This window comes from Rhipicephalus sanguineus, chromosome 2 (genome assembly GCF_013339695.2).
Source record: "Rhipicephalus sanguineus isolate Rsan-2018 chromosome 2, BIME_Rsan_1.4, whole genome shotgun sequence".
Taxonomy (NCBI): domain Eukaryota; kingdom Metazoa; phylum Arthropoda; class Arachnida; order Ixodida; family Ixodidae; genus Rhipicephalus; species Rhipicephalus sanguineus.
Genome location: NC_051177.1, coordinates 196,175,352 through 196,193,077, shown reverse-complemented (window position 1 = coordinate 196,193,077; position 17,726 = coordinate 196,175,352). Strand labels below are relative to the sequence as shown.

The window sequence follows — 17,726 nt, the reverse complement described above, 5'->3', positions numbered from 1 at the left end:
TATTCTAGTGTGATAACAGCCCGAGGGTCGACAGGGCACAGGTGGATCTCGTGGAGTGTTTTCTCGAAAGAGCGTGCGTGTACCTTTGCTGAGCGCACTGCGAATGCTCGTGCTGAAAGGTACTCTCCCCCCCCCCCCTCGCTACAAGGGAACAGCACCATCTGCAAACACAGACAATCTCCCTCCTCTCCCACTACAGACCCATCCCACCTTCCTGCAAACATAACCCGTATTCTCCTGGCCTGTCCACCTTCTCCTCCCAGCAAGCCGGTGCCACTCAAAACTTGAGAGGACTGGGAGACCTCGGTACGCTCCACGGACCTGGCAAGGATCGCCGCCAGCTGTGCTGCCAGTGTCATGGACTTATTAGACATGACTGTGGGTGGCGTGGGGTCGCGCAGGGACCCAGCCTGGGAGGTCCCAAATTCCTTCGCAATAAAGACCCTACTCGATATTCTGCTCAAAGTAAGACATATCTGTGGGAATTTATTATAAACACCAGAAATCGCACAACTTTCCTTTTTTTTTAATGTACACCCTGATCTTTCAGAAAATGTAACTTACCACTGTCCTAGTTACAGTCGAACACGGACATATCGAATCCACATATCGAATTTTTGGCTATATCATACTCGTAAATTATCCCCTTGAAAATCCTCTGTAAAAGTATCCAAATTCGCACGTTTATATCTGCGCCCCGCGACCTTCGCGGCACCGTGCCTCCGCCGACACCATATACGCTCGAAAAACGTGAGGGTGAGAGGGCTCAGACTGCACTCCTGTTGGGCGCATTCTCCAACTTGCGGAACAGCTTTTTTTTTAGGGGCGAAGCTCTTTAGGGTGTGGGTCGTTCCCTCCTCTGTAGTACAGTCGAGCCCGACTATATCGAACCCGTTTATATCAAATTATCCCGTATATCGAACAATTTCTAAACACGGTAAATTTACATTGAGAATATATAGCAAAAGTTACTGTTACATCGAACGAAAATAGCAACGACAACCGATATATCAAACTCCATGTGCCTCAAAAGTGCCCCAGCAAGTTGGCTTTCCCTCGCGGTGGCGGGGAAAACTGCCGGCGCCACCCTAGAAAAAGTGGTTTAGACCCGGTTGTGCACGGACGAACACCCCCCTGCAAGAAATGATCCTGGCCCGCTCGCAGCGCTTACAGCCAATCAGAGGCCGTCGTGCTTTCTCCGAGGTACAGAGGCGGTAGAAGTGAGCGCCATTTTTTCTTTATGCTTGTGTGCCTGCTGCTGCCTGTTTTCCTCGAGTCCTCATTCAGCGTGGTCCGTGCTGGTGGTGTTGCCTGTTGGTGCTCTGTGAACCTTCGTGTCGGCAGGGAGCTTAAGATCGACTTGCTCGGAGCTCTTTCTATGTTGAGTAGATCGTGGGCAGATGTCACGAAGGAGACGATCCAGAACTGTTTTAGGCGTGCCGGCTTCCGCATGCCTGGTGATGACACCCCAAATTCCGATGAGAGCACTGAAAACACCGCAGGTGTTTCCGCCGAAGTTTGGAGCGAGCTGGCAGAGTTCCCGGGAGCTATCGACGGATCGACATTCGACGAGTTCGTCAGTGCGGACGATGATATCGCCATCATGGGTGAGCTACAAGATGAGGACTACGTTGCAGATGTCGTGCCGACCACGAGTCCAAAGCGACAACAATAAGGAAATTGACGATGGCCCATTGCCTACATCCTCCGAAGTGATTAGTGCACTTGCGTTGGTCCGGCGCTATTGCGTGAATGTTGAAGGTTGCAGCCTCAGCTGCTCCGACTCGTTGGACAACGTGGAGGCGTGTGTGCTGTCGCAGGCAGCGAAGTCGTTGACACAGAAGAAAATCCAGGACTATTTTGTTCCAAAGTAGGACACGCAAGTAAGCCACCATATTAATAAAGTACCTTTCTTATTGTTATGTGCCTTTGTGTCAAAATCCTATAGCGGGCCTATATCGAATTATGCCATATATCGAACTAATAAACGTTTTTTGGCGAGTTCGATATACCCGGGTTCGACTGTAGTAGTAGTAGTAGTAGTAGTAGTAGTATGTAGCCGCCTCGCCCGATCGGCAACGGGTGAGCGCCGATCGGTAAAGCCCCCCCCCCCCCGTCTCACCTCGCGACGCGGACGCTCCGCGCTCATTGCGTTGCAGATGCGTGCGCATAGACGACGCGTTTCGCGAATTCTCGTCCCTCTTCCTGGCTGCCGTACCACCCGAAGTGTCTGCGGACGATTTCGTGGAAGCGGACTGCAACGTTCAGGCTGTTGCGAGCCTCGCTGACGAGGACATTGTAGCTGCAGTCGCAGGGACCCAGGATGCCCAAGCTGACAGTTCAAGTGGCGACGAAGATCATCAGGACGAGGCGGCGGCTACATGCGCTGAAGTGGCGGCAGCGTTCGGCTTGATTCGCCGTTGTTGCGGCGACATGGAAGGAACCGCGCTGTCGCACCTAAACAGCCTCGATAAGATCGAGGCCAGAGTCTTCAACTTCATTTCAAATAAGAAGCAGGCCAAGATAAACGATTTTTTTCATGCAAATAAAATGTTCTGTTGCATCGTGTGTGCGGAATTAGTAGTCATTCTTGAATGCGCTGATTGTAGGTGATCGTCCGCCACTGGTAAGGTCTCGGGACCTGTATTTTTTTATATTGAATTTTTCATATATCGAACTAATTCGCGATCCCCTTCGAGTTCGATATATCCGTGTTCAACTGTAGTATAAAATTGGTAGCTATCCGATGCTTTGAAGTTTTATTCTGTTTGGTCTCCTTCCTTGAAGTGTATTACAGATGCATTAGTTTTGTTCTCGAAATGAGTCTTTTTTTGCTAATGTAGGTATTTAGGCATTGCTCCTCCCCCTCCCATTTTTTTTTTAAGTTGATACCCTCGGGGTAAAAACAAACAGACAAACTGAGCATTGCTGTCTGGAGAGCACACTACCCTTGCAGGCCGAATCATTGCATGCAGGAGCGTGATATATAGATCTTGTAAGAAGTGATGCCCGATGTGGCCCCAAGGCCTACTACAACCAAACCTGCTGTTTTCCAACGAGTAGGAAGCACCACAGTAAGGAGTACCAAACAGAAACCTTCGGGCAACTTGACGTGAAGCACGCACCTTCAGAGTCGTCCTCGTCCAGGTACACACGACTCTGTGGGACGCAGCACTTCTTGTACCAGGTGAGTAAATCGTCTTTGGCGCGAATGACGAATTCACGCAGGCGCTCTTTCTTCTGCCGCTCGTATTCAGCAAGTGTGGCCCGCAGCTGTGAAGGCAAGAGAACATTGAGAAAACCGAGCGGCAAGTCGTGGCAGAATGTTAGCATTTTTGTAGGCATGCCAGCACAGAGTGCTGCAAGCCTGCTTAACATATGCCCACTTTGTTCATTAGAGGCACCCACTAACATTTAATAAACACTTGCAGTAGTGAACCTCATAGTCAAGAGACTAAATACAGCGCAGATTCAGAATTTTACAAAAAGTTCTGCAATATTACACATGTGCAGGATACAAAAGGAGGTCTCACAGTCGCAGACTGTACCAAGACCTGTGCAAAAACCATTATGGTAGCTTACAATTAAAGGCAACAGTAGAACAACAGTAGCAGAACAAAATGCACAACTGATTACCTATACATACGATTTTAGCATATCACATAATCCCAAGAGAGTGTGCGAGAAAAACAAGGAAATAAAACCACTTTAACTGCCTAGTTGCAAAAAGTGAAATAAAAGATACACTAAGCCTGCTTGAAGTGCATTTTCAGTTCTTTGAAATTGGCAACATCAAAAGTATTACAATTTGAGAAATTATACTGAACATCCACTAGCCAACATGGCACAACCTGTGCCCTAGCATAAATGTTAAGATGTAGTACTAATAAAATGTGCACACAACCCTTACCCAGGTTTATTTTACCATCACTGCTGCAAGTAGGAGAGATTAGTTTATGCACACAAAGAGGGTACTTTGAAAACAAAAGCAGTTTGTCAGCAACTGCATTAATGTATTTTATATAGCGTTCCTGCCTCAAAACTTAAAGGGGCCCTGCAACACTTTTCGAGCATGCTCAAAAAGCGCTGCCGATCGGTAGTCGAGGCTCTCGAGAACACGCGAGCCAAATATTATAGCGATGCGCACGGCCTGGAATTAACAATAAATTCTCAAAGTCAGCTGAAAATCGCTCCCTCTTCTCTCGACAAATGATGTATTAGTCCGCAAAATATGACGCGATTGTCGGCAGTTCCACCATTGGCTGATGTTATAATCACGATAACACCCTCATTATTACTTTCGTTGTTAATTTTGAGTTCAATAAGTAGATAATATGTACGTTTATATTATGTTATCGCGTTAAAAACACCGAACAAACATTAATATTAGCACTTCCTGTCTCACCGACAGCTCGTCTGCTCGTAGTCGCGTGGTTCCGTTTTCTTCGCCATGCGCAGTGCCGAAAACGTGAATATTTCTGTGCTTTTGACCATCGCCGGTTGCCGTTGAGAGTGGCAGCCGTTCGAGTGTTGCCTCGTCAGCTGAGAACTGCATCGTCGGCACGTTCTCACGACCGACCGAGGCACGGGCGCAGCGTGTCTCCGATAACAATGCTGGCGTCCGGTAATGGCGGCGCTTCGGGGTCGTCTGCCAGTGCCGTCTTACGAGGCGGTGTATCGGAGTATGGGCCGAAACCGATCTCAGCTGTCATTCGTTCCAAACGAGCGCGCACGTTTGCTTCCATGGTTGGCAGAGTGATGAAAACACTACGGCGTTCGAGGTGCACACCCAACATTACCAAACCGACGCGCAGTTTTCAAGCACACGTGATACACAGCGCGATCGACTCCGCTCGACGAGAACGACGCAAGCCGACCGGAAGTGGCGGCACAGACCACGTGGTTGCGCCGAGACGCCCATGAGACGCCAGAGAGAAAAAAATGAAAAAAATGCCGCCGTCGCTGACGTCGCCTCCTCGCACCTCCGCCCTCCCTCCCTCCCTCCCTCCCCTCACGCCGCGCGCAGCTTTCCGCGCGCTCGCTGCGTTGAGTTGAGAGAGAAAGCTGCGGAATGTGATCTCTATAATTTGGTAACACCACTTAGACTTGACGGATTCGAAAAATTTTTGCGGCATATGACTCGTGAAGAGTCATACGTCAATAATGAGACTATTCCAATATAATTAAGAAAGGTGTTGCAGGGCCCCTTTAAAACATGTTTTTGAAGCCAAGTGTAATAAGAAATGTGGTATTGTGTTTTGTGTCCCAAAGCCACAATACTATTATAAGAGATGCCGCCACGGAGGGCTCTGGAAATTTTGACCCCGAGGGGTTCTTTAAAGGGACACTAAAGGCAAATAACAATTTATGTCAAGTGAAAGCTCAATGTAAGACGTCTAAAACGGCAATATTATCAACAGCAGTGCCCTAATTACCAAGAAATTAAGCTAGATGTATCACACGAAGAGCGCCACGAGTGCGACATTTTGGAAGTGATCCTGATGACGTGGGAGAGTCTGAATACAATTAATCACTAGTAATCAAACTAGCTGCAATAAAAAAAGAACCTTCCATGCATCAGGAGACGTAATAAAAAGCTGCTTGTTCGTTTCTGTTTGATTCATGGAAAAAAGAACCTGTTTGGCGTTGCCATGGGGAATGGCGCACGTGGCTCAAAAGTTCAGTTTTCGCCGAACTGCTCTTTGCCCGGCGCCCTGCTTCGCTCACACGGTCGCGTCTCAGTGGTAGTTTCGGTATCGCGTACTGCTGCGTGTCTTTTGCACGCTCGTGAAAGTCTCTCCGACAGAAAGTTCGACAAAATACCGCATGCATCTGATGTTGCCGGATGCCTGAATGGTGCACGCCGCCAGTGCACGCTGACGCGCAGTAAACGCGGGCAACGGTGGACACGGCAACAGTGATGTGCGAAATACTGCCTTCAGACGGGTGATTTGAAGTGCGCTAACGCTATGCGGACCACTAAAACGTGATTTTATTTCAAAATAAGCACTTCCTTGGCACAAAAGTAGCACTACGAGGTTTCTGGACCGCTATTTCAACAATCAACGTCGACTTAATATTTGCCTTTAGTGTCCCTTTAACGTGCGCTTATATTTAAGCACACAGGCTTCTAGCATTTCGCCTCCATCACAACGCAGCTGCCGGGATTCCATCCCGCGATGCTTGGATCAGCTGTTAAGCACCATAACCACTAGACCACCGTGGCGAATGTTTCGAAGCAAATGGCACGAGAACTAAGAATCGGGCATCTTACAATAAAAGCATGAAAGTTATCGGGCATGTATGCAGCATGAAAGAAGATTTTCACCTGCTAACTGCTAGCCGAGTTTTCGTATAAGGTTTTTTTTTTACCAACAGTACATGCTTTTGCGCCAAGTTCTGTACGAGGTTTATACTGAACTACCCATGCTTGATATGAAACCAATGTGTATTTATTGCAAGTTCAATATACAGTGAAACTTCTTGAACAGACTACTACAAGGGACCCCAGGAAAAAGGTCGTTAAAGCGAAAGTTCGGTGAACTGCAATAGCTATGTTGCAACTTGTTATCAGGAGCTAAAGAAAACATCAGTTGTTGAAATGAAATTTGGACCCTTTTAGTATTTGAGATGAGGCTTACTTGAATTGCAATTTCTGCTTATTTAGTGTGTTTTGAAAAATGTAGACTAATCATTTGCTGCACTTGCGCAGTTAGTACTGCAGTAGTCACGAATTGAGTCACCGTGTCCAAGCTCTCGTAAACCATCTCCGGCACAACACTCTGCTGGACAGCGAAGGAAGTACATCAGTGCTTCTTTAGTGAGAATTCTTGGTGCTTCCTCTACAAGGCTTACTTTTTCCTCTTCACTTCTTTCTGAGGTAGGACGCTCACTACAATCTCTTCTGTAGCCAGAGTAGCGCATGCATCAATGCTAGAGTCACTGGTGACATTGTCCTCAATATGCAAAGCGCTGTCTGTGCCCAGTCTCTCAGAGAATTTCTAATCAATATGACGCGAGAGGCAATGGATGGTACCACAAAATATGTTCGTAGAACTGAAATGCACTCTGCACCAATTTCGTTAAACTGAAGCGTGGTCGCATGGGCTCCAATAGAGCTTCGGTGGGGGATCTCAAAAAGCTCGTACCACTGAATAGTTCACACCGACGTTCGTTCAAGTGATATTTTACTGCAAAACAACCAAGACGAAGCCTCGGGACCCCCACAAGCCACCAAAGAAACGTGGGAGGCAATGCCGATGGCAGACAGCTCGGAAGATCAGTGAAGCCTGGTAGACCAGGGACGAGCCTCAGCATTAGCCAATGGCTTTCTGGACTGGGAGAGCTGTCCACCCTTGGCGAAGAAGGAACACTTTCTAGTTTTCAATGAAAGTCTATTCTTCCTCGACATAACCAAGCATGACTGTACTGCAGCATCAATGGAAGCCCTCCCAGCCCAACTTTCTCGAATGCTGGGAGAAGCAATTAACGAGGCATTCCTTGATACATTCCCAATCGCATTTGCCCTCTGAACTTCGTTTCCATGCGCAAGTGGAGTTCACGCCGAATACAAGTGGCACTGTTGCAATGCGAGCACCCTTCGTTGTAATCACCTGTCGCCACCACGGATTGCCTGCTCAAGTTTGCCAAGAGGCCAATTGCAAGACAAAGCTTGCCACACCACGCAATCGAGTGCATTTGTTCTTTTTTTTAACAGATTCTCTGCGACTATGTCGGTTAACTCTCAAGCAACCTGAATCGCAAGTGCAGCCCATAATGGCGTGGCCGCTAGGCCGAGTCGGTCACACTTGACTTATTATGACATGTTAGCAACTCAAATACTGCAACGTTTTTTTATGCACAATGGTATATAACTTCAGAGATTAAAAAAAATATTAAAAATTAAAAATGACCTTTTTGAAAAAACTATTTTCAAACTCCAACACTTTTGGTAAACAACACAACAAAACAACGCAAAAATCACGAATTTTTTTAAAAGAAAGCGCGAATATGAAAGCCAATAGTATGCATCAAGTTTTATTATCCTCGGTGTAACTTATCTGCAGCAATAAATTCCTGAAAAGAGGGTATTTTGTGCATTTTACCATGTTTTCAATTTTCCTTAGTCAAATGTCTCTTCGACAGAAAAAGGAAACAATACTCGTAAGATCAAATTTCACTTGTTCTTTGATGGGAACAAATATTGTAGCTAAGAAGTGCACCACTGTAACCAAGAAGTGCATCGTTTTTTCGCTAGGTGCACTCAAAGTTGAGAAATCTCGAAATTGGTGGAAAAGTTTTTTGCAACCCAGATTTGTATATTTCTTTTATAGGTGAACAAATTTTTTTCATGCTAATTTAACTTTGAAGCCATTGTCTGGGTCTAAAACCTGCACATGCAGTAAATTTCATCGAAATCTGGAATGGCGAACGGGACATCGTGATTGTTCTCATTTGGACACACCGCACCAGTAACTGCAGCGTACAGACGGGTTCACCGTTAAAGGGAACACCTGCATGCAGGGAATGTTTGGATTTCACTCTCTTGCAAAAAACATAGTGGCTTAGATTCGCATAAAACAGCTGGTGGTTGACAGTACTGCTTCCTTTTGACAGACTCGTGCCGTGCATGAACATTGTTTCCTTATCCACTTGCTGTTAGAGGGCGATCAAAATGAAAGGTGCTCATTCGAGTGTTCCCTTTAACAGTGGACCTAATTGTACATCAGTTTGCGTACTAGTGAAAATAGCCCTTACGATATTTAGCAACTTTTCTGTCATTGCTAACAACTAAAACTGCATAATTTGAATTGCTGATCCGTTTCATTTGTCACTTTCCTCTCCTCATGCAACAGTACTCCTTCGGGAGCCTGCGAAGCGACCATAAATAAATAAAGTGGGCAACTTACTGCAGCCAGAATTGACGGTGTGAGGCCGTTGCTGGAGCTGCGGATTCGGTCTTGCTCCTCTGGTGGGATGTCAAGTCTGTCGAAGAACAATGCCAGTTGGTCCAGCAGGCCAGCGAGTTCCTGACGGCGAGCTTCCTCGAGCTGCTTGAGCTGACCATGCAAGCACACAACAGTTCACACGCAAGGCCCCCAGACCCCATCCAGAACATTAGAAGCACAGTTCACAAGAGTAACTCGCGCTCAACAAAACATAGAGACCATTAAAGAGACAAAGTTTAAACTGTGAAACACCCTTAGGCAAAACGAGATAAGACCCCTTTCACACCGAGAAGAGGCCCGATAAGCAGTCTTCAAGCTGCAAAACCATTCACCACAACATCTGGATTGCTGTCTGCTAACGTTTTGTTATTAATATCTAATCACTAAGCAGGAACACAGTCTACATCTAAAAGACCTGAAGAGACTTTCGGCAAGACTAAATTTTGTACTGCACCATGATAATCCATCAACAGTGGTGAAACAGCGTTGAAGATTGAAAATGCATTGCCATTTTGCCCAAACTTCCCACAGAGCTAAAATAGGAAGAAATGGCCAAGAGGGCCAAAGCATTCATTGCCCCCTCATTTTTTTTTAGTCCCCAAAGTTCTTTCACTATTCTTTGCCGCACTGAAACAAGTAAAGGAAGACATGGCCCTAACATGGGGAGAGCTGCGTAAGTGCTGCCAATAAAAGGAAAGTGCAAACGTGCCACAAGTGTTTTTTTGGTTGGCCCACACTAAACAACGTGGACACTGCACACGACTGTCTACATCGTCATCGCCAGCCTGTCCGCTGCAGGACAAAGACCTCTCCCAACGGTCTCTGTCCCACGCTGTCCTGTGCAAGACAATTTTATGACTGTAGATTTATTAATTAGTCGCTCTAAGTAACTCTTTTCCATTCCCTGAACATGGACAGGTCCATGTTTTCCTCTTAATGGCAACCAGCATATATTGCTACCCCTCTGATCCACTCTGCTGTCTTTCCATCTTTCAATGTTACGTCTATCATCTCTTTGTACCACTGCACGCTGCCTGGTTCTCAATATCCAAGTTCTGGCCTCGTGTGGTAGCCTTCTCAGAAAAATAGCCTTCTCAGTTATGGTCACAACATCACTGCGCTATTCATCCTAGTCGGCTATTCTTGGATTTGAAAAAATTCGTTCAGTTTGAGAAATTTGAATGTTGTGGCGGTGGCATTGCAGCCACAGCGCTAAACCGACTTGAGAGCAAGGGTACGGCAAACAAGGACGAAGCAAGTGGCACAAGAGCTAGTCTGCTGGTCATCATAAGAAGGCAAAAACTGCGTGCACTTCACAACAAAAAAAAGGAACAGAAAGCACAGCTGCCTTGTGTTCCTTTCCTCTGTCCTTGTGAATTTCATGCCGTTTCTGCCTTGTGATGAAGCAAGGCAAACTACATACAAGTATACGGGCACCAGCAAACCTGACAAAATCAACTCTATGTGAACTAACAGTTGGGGAGTTTCTGCACAAATATTTTTGCACACAGCCTCCTTATATCTACCTTGCGTGCTGAAGGGCATGACAAGGGGTGCGGAACACACAAGTAGAATTTTCCAGAAACTGGGGCGATATTTTAAATCATGCAAGAGGTGCAATTCATGCAATATGGTATTTCTTCTACAAAAGTTCAGACACGCGCAATTTTTATATTGAAAATTATGATTAAGTTGAGAGCACTTCAGTTCAACAAAGATCCATGGGCCTAGATATTTTGGGGATAGTATCACATGTCATCCCAATGCATTCAAGACAGCCATCTTGGCACATACAAGAGAACTTACTCCTCAAGAAGTGAGCAGGATTACTGCAACAACGAATTACTGTATGAATGTACACTTATGAGGTGAAGCATATTCAAACTCAAATTGCAACTCACTCGATCGAGGTACGCTTTCAGTTCGTCGATGTTGTCCTTCGACAAAATGAAGCCGTCTTCATCGTCAATGACCTGGATCTCCAGCTGCGCTTGAGGCTGAGCGTCGAGCAGGTGCAGCTTAGCAATGATGTCTTTCCTCAGAAGAGAGACTGTGCAGGAACGAACAGCCTGGAACAAACAGCATTCCTCAACGGCATGCAGTCATCGGCAGCTGGGCAATCACTCAATATGACAATACGATATTGAGTGTCCACTCAATATCCTATTGTCTTGTTTTTAACTATGTTATGTGGGCATAAGCAAGTGTACGGAACCAGAAATTTTATTTCTAAGAAGTGCTCCCAGTGCACACACACAAAAAAAAAAGAAATTGAAGGCAGTGGCACGGGCTACACCGTTACTGCTTACCACAATTTTCCAACTTCATGGCTGAATTTAATGTGAACTATAAACTTTGTGCCAGAAATTTTTGCAGCTGGTTTTAATACTTGTCACTTCACTGACATTGCAAAGCACCGCTAATGCAACGAGCCGACAGGTCGTACGTAGGGGAAGCTCGCACACCATTGTTGCCTGTTGCATCCAACGCAGCGATCACAGTTACCAGAGTCAAACAAGGTGGTGCCGCACCCTGAGAAAAAGGTGAGAACAATAACAATGCGTTAAGGTGAAGAAAATTCACCTTTTGAATGCCTAACGCTCACGAGCGCATAACACGTACAAAACAAGGCTGCTCAGGAGGGTACTGAAAAACTTCCACATACATCAACAAACCTCATATGCGATAGCCTAAAAAGCAGGCAGCACCCCTACAGTGTTTTCAAGTTGCACAATTTTTCTTTTGTTGTTGCAGTGATGTCTAATGTTCAATGAAAAAGCACGGAAAAGAAAACCCAATAATTTTTTTTTATGGATTGCCTCTGTTTCTTCTAACGTTGCATTTATCCAATCAAAGTCATGTGCTCTTCTCGGTCATTTCTGCCTGCAATAGTTATGGCAAGCGCCACTACGCACTGACACGGTCAGAAGCGATGTAGCAATTTCGTTTGGGCGATTGAAACATTAAATCTATTGATATCGATGCTATGACATATGGTCAAATTATCCCCAGCCATCAGCCTACATAAATCAGATTAAAAAATAGGTGCTTCAAAAGTGTTGGAGGACCCTTGTAAAGAAGAGATTTTCTAAAAAAAAAAGGAATAAAAAAGAAAAAGGCTCAGGTCCCAATTTTAATGAAAATTTTGAACTGTCAATCATGTCAGTCAAATATGTCAGTCAAAACGGGGTTTCAAAATTATGCCTCCTCATTTGCTTTGTGTACAAAACATAACTGGCCAAAGTGGCCTATGCCGAGTGTACTGGCTTCAGTGCCATTACTGGTTATCAGTTTGCAATGTGCTCAAATCTGCAGTTTTAATTATTTTGCTGCAGCAGAACTTTGCTCCTGCAACTTCTCTTCCACAAAAATGTATTCTACTTTCACTTGTGCCTAGCGTTGCAGGGGTGGGCTGCTGCAGTCGTTGCACAAAGTAAGTTTAACAAGCCATCCCCTTGGATGCCCCAGTGTTAGCAGAAACAAACCTTTTCCTGCTCAAGCGCTTCAACGTGCTTCTCAAGCTCCTGAAGGTCCTTCTCCGATGGAACGGAGGCGCTGCAGAGGTTCGAGGCTGGCATGCCCAGCTTGGCACACAGCTCGGTTTCCTTGGCCCGCAGCTTCTTCCGCTCACGCCTGCGATAGTTCTTGATCTCCTTCAGGTGCTCCAGCCTTTCCCGAATGGTGCTCTCCCTTTCGAGTATTGTCAGGGAATCTGGGATCTGAAGAGAAATGCGACAGTTCGTTGGGCTGCTTGCTCAGACATGGCTACCAATGAAGCCATGCCATGCACAACTTATTTTTATCTCAAGTGCTGTACAGACGGAATCGCTAGTCTAGATTGGTCGGCCATGAACGGCGCCAGCGCCTCCTAACGGTTGCAGCTGGGTTTGAGATGAGCCGAATAAGAGTGCCATCAACGCGCTTGTGGCGAGGCTACTCATGGTATTATTGCTCTGTCAGCCTGCAGATCGTACATGGGTGATGGCGAACGAGGTCCGTCTTTTTTTTTTTCCCTGTTGGCGTGCTGAAAACAAAGCGCAAAGTTTATTTACTATTAAATATGCGCCCCAAGAGCTATCGCATATCTGCACAAGGCTGTTTAGGTTATTGGAAGTTAGGCAATGGTTTTTAATGTAGCTCACAGCCCATGTGAAAATTTTAGAGTTTGAGAGCCTAACAGCGTAGAGTGCAACTCTATAATCTCTCAAGAGGTGCAATATTTGTTAACGATAAATTATTTACCCAATTCCAAATGTGCGCCTAAAACTCATACTTTGATTTGTCTTGTTAACTTAGCATCAACAAATCTAATCAATTTTGTAAAAAAAAAAAAGGCAGGCTAATGTTGTTCTAAATCAAATCACCCATAATAGTGCTCCCTTTAAATTATCTTTAACATCGCTAATCGGGTGCCTCATGAAGCAGTTATACACTTGCATAAGCATGCTGTTTAGCACAACCATTTAATTCAAATACTACCACGCGCTGCTAATTCAACCAAGTACGGTGGCCACCTGCCAAGGCGATTTAACTTTTTACCCCTTATCAACTGAAAAACAGCATGCGTGCAGATTTTCAGCAAAGGCATTTGCCTTACGCAGCCTTAACTGCTTAGCAGATGAACCATTGACACGCACAGAAACTCAAACGAAAATTGCTATGTACAGTTGCCATTGCCCATGACGAAACCTACATGCCGACACAGCGATAATACATCTAGTGGCCACACTGCATGCACGCTCGTATCCAACTTATCTCAAAACCAGCGGCTACCACTAGGAGACATTGGCATGGTCCGTGGACGGCTGCTCAACCGCTCCAGACAAGCGCGATTCCGTCTGTACAGCTTCGTAGAGAGAAAAAAAAACAAAAAAAACAGCCTGCAAGTTTTAAGCGGAGCATTCGCAGTACAGAAAACCAGTAAGATGATACACAAATACATTCAAACCTCATTATAACAAAGTCACGTCTGCCACGAAAATAACTTCGTTATATACGAAAATTCGTTATAAATGATTATCTGTAACACTGTGTCTATGACAACACCATTCATCATTGACTTCGTTATAACCGATAATTCGTTATATCCGTGTTCGTTATATCGAGGTTTGAGTGTAATCGAGAATACAGAAATATCCCAAAGTCAAACCCCACAGAAACACACAAAATACAAGTGACAGTGCCACGTATACATAAAATAAAATAAAATAAGCAAGCTTAAAACATTTCAGAATGCGTCAGTGTTAGTACTAATAAATACTGTTGGTTGACGTTGGAAGGAGATTCCAAGCACTGCCAGTTTTTTTCAGGAGAAATGAATAAGAGTACGTTCATGAGTTACTCTGAGGAATATGTGAGTTATGGTGATCTAGGAGAGATATGAGAGATGCAGGCTGTATTAAATGTGACCTCAGTGAGAGATTGGGATAACATATCTTTTGAAAGACAAAGGTGAGCCAGCTTTCTGTGCATGGCAGGCAAATTGAGGTTAAGGCTAGCTTTCATGGCAGCTACGCTGGATGTCCAATGATACTAGTTGGATAGAATGAAACAGGCCGAACGATCGAACGATAAACAACACTGCTGCAAGTTTCAGGTAAGAGTTCAACCAGTTCAGCACAGCACAAGAACGTAGGAGCCTCATTTATGTAGACGAGTGAATGCTTCTCTATTCGCAAGCATTTTTTTTCTTGAAAACACCTGGAGAATGTGTACGACACATGTGCCCAGGGGCATGTTGAATAAACATTTGTCAGTGGCCCTCGTTCTCATCTACAGTCTGCTTTTACATGTCACTGCAAAACCACTCCCTCGATACCAAAACCAGAAGTGCTTTTTTTAAGGTAGCGGTGTTAATATATTCAATGCATTCCGAACCACTAAGACACTCTTTTTAGGGTTCTCGACAATGGTGTTTTTATTGTCACGTGGTCGTGACGTCGACGAAGGCAGCAGGCAGCACGTCAGAGATGAAACTCTTTATTTGGCCGAACTTGTGGCCGGGAAACTGAAAAGCAATACACTGATAGCGGCGAACAGAGTGTCGACTGTCGATCAACTGACAAGCGGTGAAGTGTGTCGGCATTTATACATGTGCCGTCGAATATTCCAGTGTTATCGCTGGTTGTCGCGCAAGTTCTAGAATAAGCCCTTTGATGTAGCCCAGATGATGGCGAGGCACTCCTTTTCTGTTGTGGAATAGTTGGCCTCTGCCTTAGACAGCGACCGACTAGCATAACTGATAACCCTTTCCAGTTTGTTCGTCCGCTGCACAAGGACGGCGCCGAGTTCTACGCTGCTTGCATCATTGTGAATCTCCGTATCAGCGCATTCGTCGAAATGCGCAAAATGCACAAGTATCGGAGGAGTCTGCAGGCGTCGTTTCAGTTCATGAAATGCTTCGACTTGCGCCGTTTGCCACCTGAATTCGACGTCGGTCTTCGTCAGCTGCGTTAGTGGCTCGGCGATCCGTGAAAAGTCTGACAAAGCGTCTGTAATGGGCACACAAGCCGAGAAATCGGCGCGCGGCCTTGTCGGTGGGTGGCGGGAAAGCGGCGATAGCAGATGTTTTCTGCGGGTCTGGGCGCATCCACTCTTGCTGATCACGTGGCCCAAAAACAAGAGCTTCTCGTACGCAAAGTGGCAGTTTTCTGGCTTCAGGGTGAGCCCGGAGTTCTTGATTGCTTGAAGTACGGATTCAAAGCGCTGGAGGTGTTCGTCGAAGTTCATTGAAAACACAACGACGTCGTCCAAGTAAACAAGGCAAGTTTGCCACTTCAAGCCAGCTAATACTGTATCCATGACTCGCTGAAAAGTCGCAGGTGCCGAGCAAAGACCGAAAGGCATGACCTTGAACTCGAACAGGCCGTCCGGTGTTATGAAGGCAGTCTTTTCTTGGTCTCTCTCGTTTACTTCGATTTGCCAGTAGCCGGTCTTGAGGTCCATCGAAGAAAAGTACTTCGCGTTGTGGAGTCGATCTAGGGCGTCGTCTATACGTGGGAGTGGGTACACGTATTTTTTCGCGATTTTGTTCAGGCGACGATAATCAACGCAGAAACGTAGGGTCCCATCCTTCTTCACTAACACCACGGGGGACGCCCACGGACTCTTTGAAGGCTGGATGATGTCATCGCGTAGCATTTCGTCGACTTGTTTTTTTATGGCCTCACGTTCTCGCGTCGAAACTCTGTACGGGCTCTGACGAAGTGGCCTGGTACTTTCTTCTGTTATGATGCGATGTCTTGCGACCGGTGTCTGCAGAAGTCTGGACGACGATGAGAAGCAGTCCTTGTATTGCAGGAGCAGGGTTTTGAGCTGGTCTCGCGTTGAGCTCGCGTTGACGTTGAAATCCGGTTCGGGACCTCGATTCGGCAGCATCGAAGAGGGCGAAAGCATTGCTGGTGGCCACACATTCGTCAAGGTAAGCGACCGTCGTACCAATGTTGAGGTGCCTATATTCGTAGCTGAAATTTGTCAGCACTACCTTTGCTTTACCGTCACGCAGCTCGGCCATACCTCTTGCGACGCAAATTTGACGGTTCAGGAGTACGTGCTGATCGCCCTCAATGACGCCTTCAAGGTTCGCAGGTTTTTCGGTGCCGATGGAAATAATGACGCTGGAGTGCGGCGGAATGGTCACCTGCTCTTCTAACCATTCAATGCATGGTTCCCTGGTGTCGCGTGGGGCGGGAGCGCTTTGTCTGAGGTTAGTGTTAGCGACTCAGACCTCAGGTCTATGACGGCGCCGTGGTCACTTAGGAAGTCCATTCCAAGTATCACCTCCCTGGAGCAGTTTTGTAGGATTACAAAGCACGCAGGATAAGTCCGGTTACTGATGGTGATTCTCGCCGTGCAGACACCAATCTGCCTTATCAGGTGGCCTCCAGCTGTCCGGATTTCGGGCACACTCCAAGCGGTCCTTACTTTCTTCAGCTTGGTGGCGAATGGCCCACTGATGACTGAATAGTCGGCTCCGGTGTCGGCGAGAGCTGTGACGCTGTGGCCGTTGATAAGAACGTCAAGGTCGCTAGTTCGTCGTCTCGCGTTGCAGTTAGGTCGTGGCATCGGGTCATGGCTATGTCGGTTTGTTCCGCTGCTTCGCCGTTGCGTCGTCAGGTCTACTTCGGTCTGCGAGGTTTCGTCGTCAGGGCTCTGTCTGGTTCGCGTCGTGTTCTGCAGGTCTTGTCGCGTTGTCATCGTCGGCAGCCGCGGAGGATATTCGGCATTTCGTCGTACAGCAACCGCACTTCCATCGGTTGCTGCCCTTAGTTTCCCGGATACGGGCTAGGCAACCGGCCCCGGTTTGGGCCAATGTACTGCCGGCGGTGCGGTGACATGTAGCGGCCGGGCAACGGTGAGCAGGAAGGTCGTCGTTCTTGCCACTGTGTTCCGGTGAGGTAGTCGTGGATGTCGCGAGGCCGTTCGCCTGGCTGCAGGCGCGGCGTGTTGACGGCGAATCCGCGTAGCCCCATCTGTCAGTACTGGCAGCGGTGGTATGTGTGGCCGGCCTCCCCGCAGTGGCAGCAGAGCGGGCGGATGTCAGGGGCGCGCCAAACGTCGGTCTTCCTCGGCGTGTATCGCTGGCCGGCTGGCGGGCGGTATGACGGCAGTGGTGGCGGCAGTGGTGCCTGGCGGCAGAACTGCTGGGCGGCGCAGTGTCTTGACGTGGTCGAGGAGGGGGGGCGTTTCGTCAGGCTGTAGCAGCATAGCTCATTGCTTGCAGCTGCGGTGGTGTCTGCTGAGGAACACCCAGTGACTGGTGGATTCCCTCGCGTACAA

At 46.9% G+C, this 17,726-nt stretch overlaps 2 protein-coding genes across 2 annotated transcripts in view; one reads left to right on the top strand and one right to left on the bottom strand.

Annotated features, from left to right (window-relative positions):
- LOC119383956 (KRR1 small subunit processome component homolog) overlaps positions 1-17,726 on the top strand; it is a 368,573-nt gene that overhangs the window by 78,703 nt on the left and 272,144 nt on the right. The gene's annotated exons all lie outside the window — the stretch shown is intronic.
- Positions 1-17,726, bottom strand: part of LOC119383954 (protein regulator of cytokinesis 1) — a 67,143-nt gene that overhangs the window by 37,829 nt on the left and 11,588 nt on the right. Inside the window, exons 3-6 of the mRNA XM_037652232.1 lie at positions 12,434-12,667; positions 10,850-11,017; positions 8,910-9,059; positions 3,126-3,273 (exon numbers count right to left, since the gene is read on the bottom strand). Of these exons, the coding sequence (XP_037508160.1) occupies positions 3,126-3,273; positions 8,910-9,059; positions 10,850-11,017; positions 12,434-12,667 (700 nt within the window). The remainder of the gene's footprint in view (positions 1-3,125; positions 3,274-8,909; positions 9,060-10,849; positions 11,018-12,433; positions 12,668-17,726) is intronic.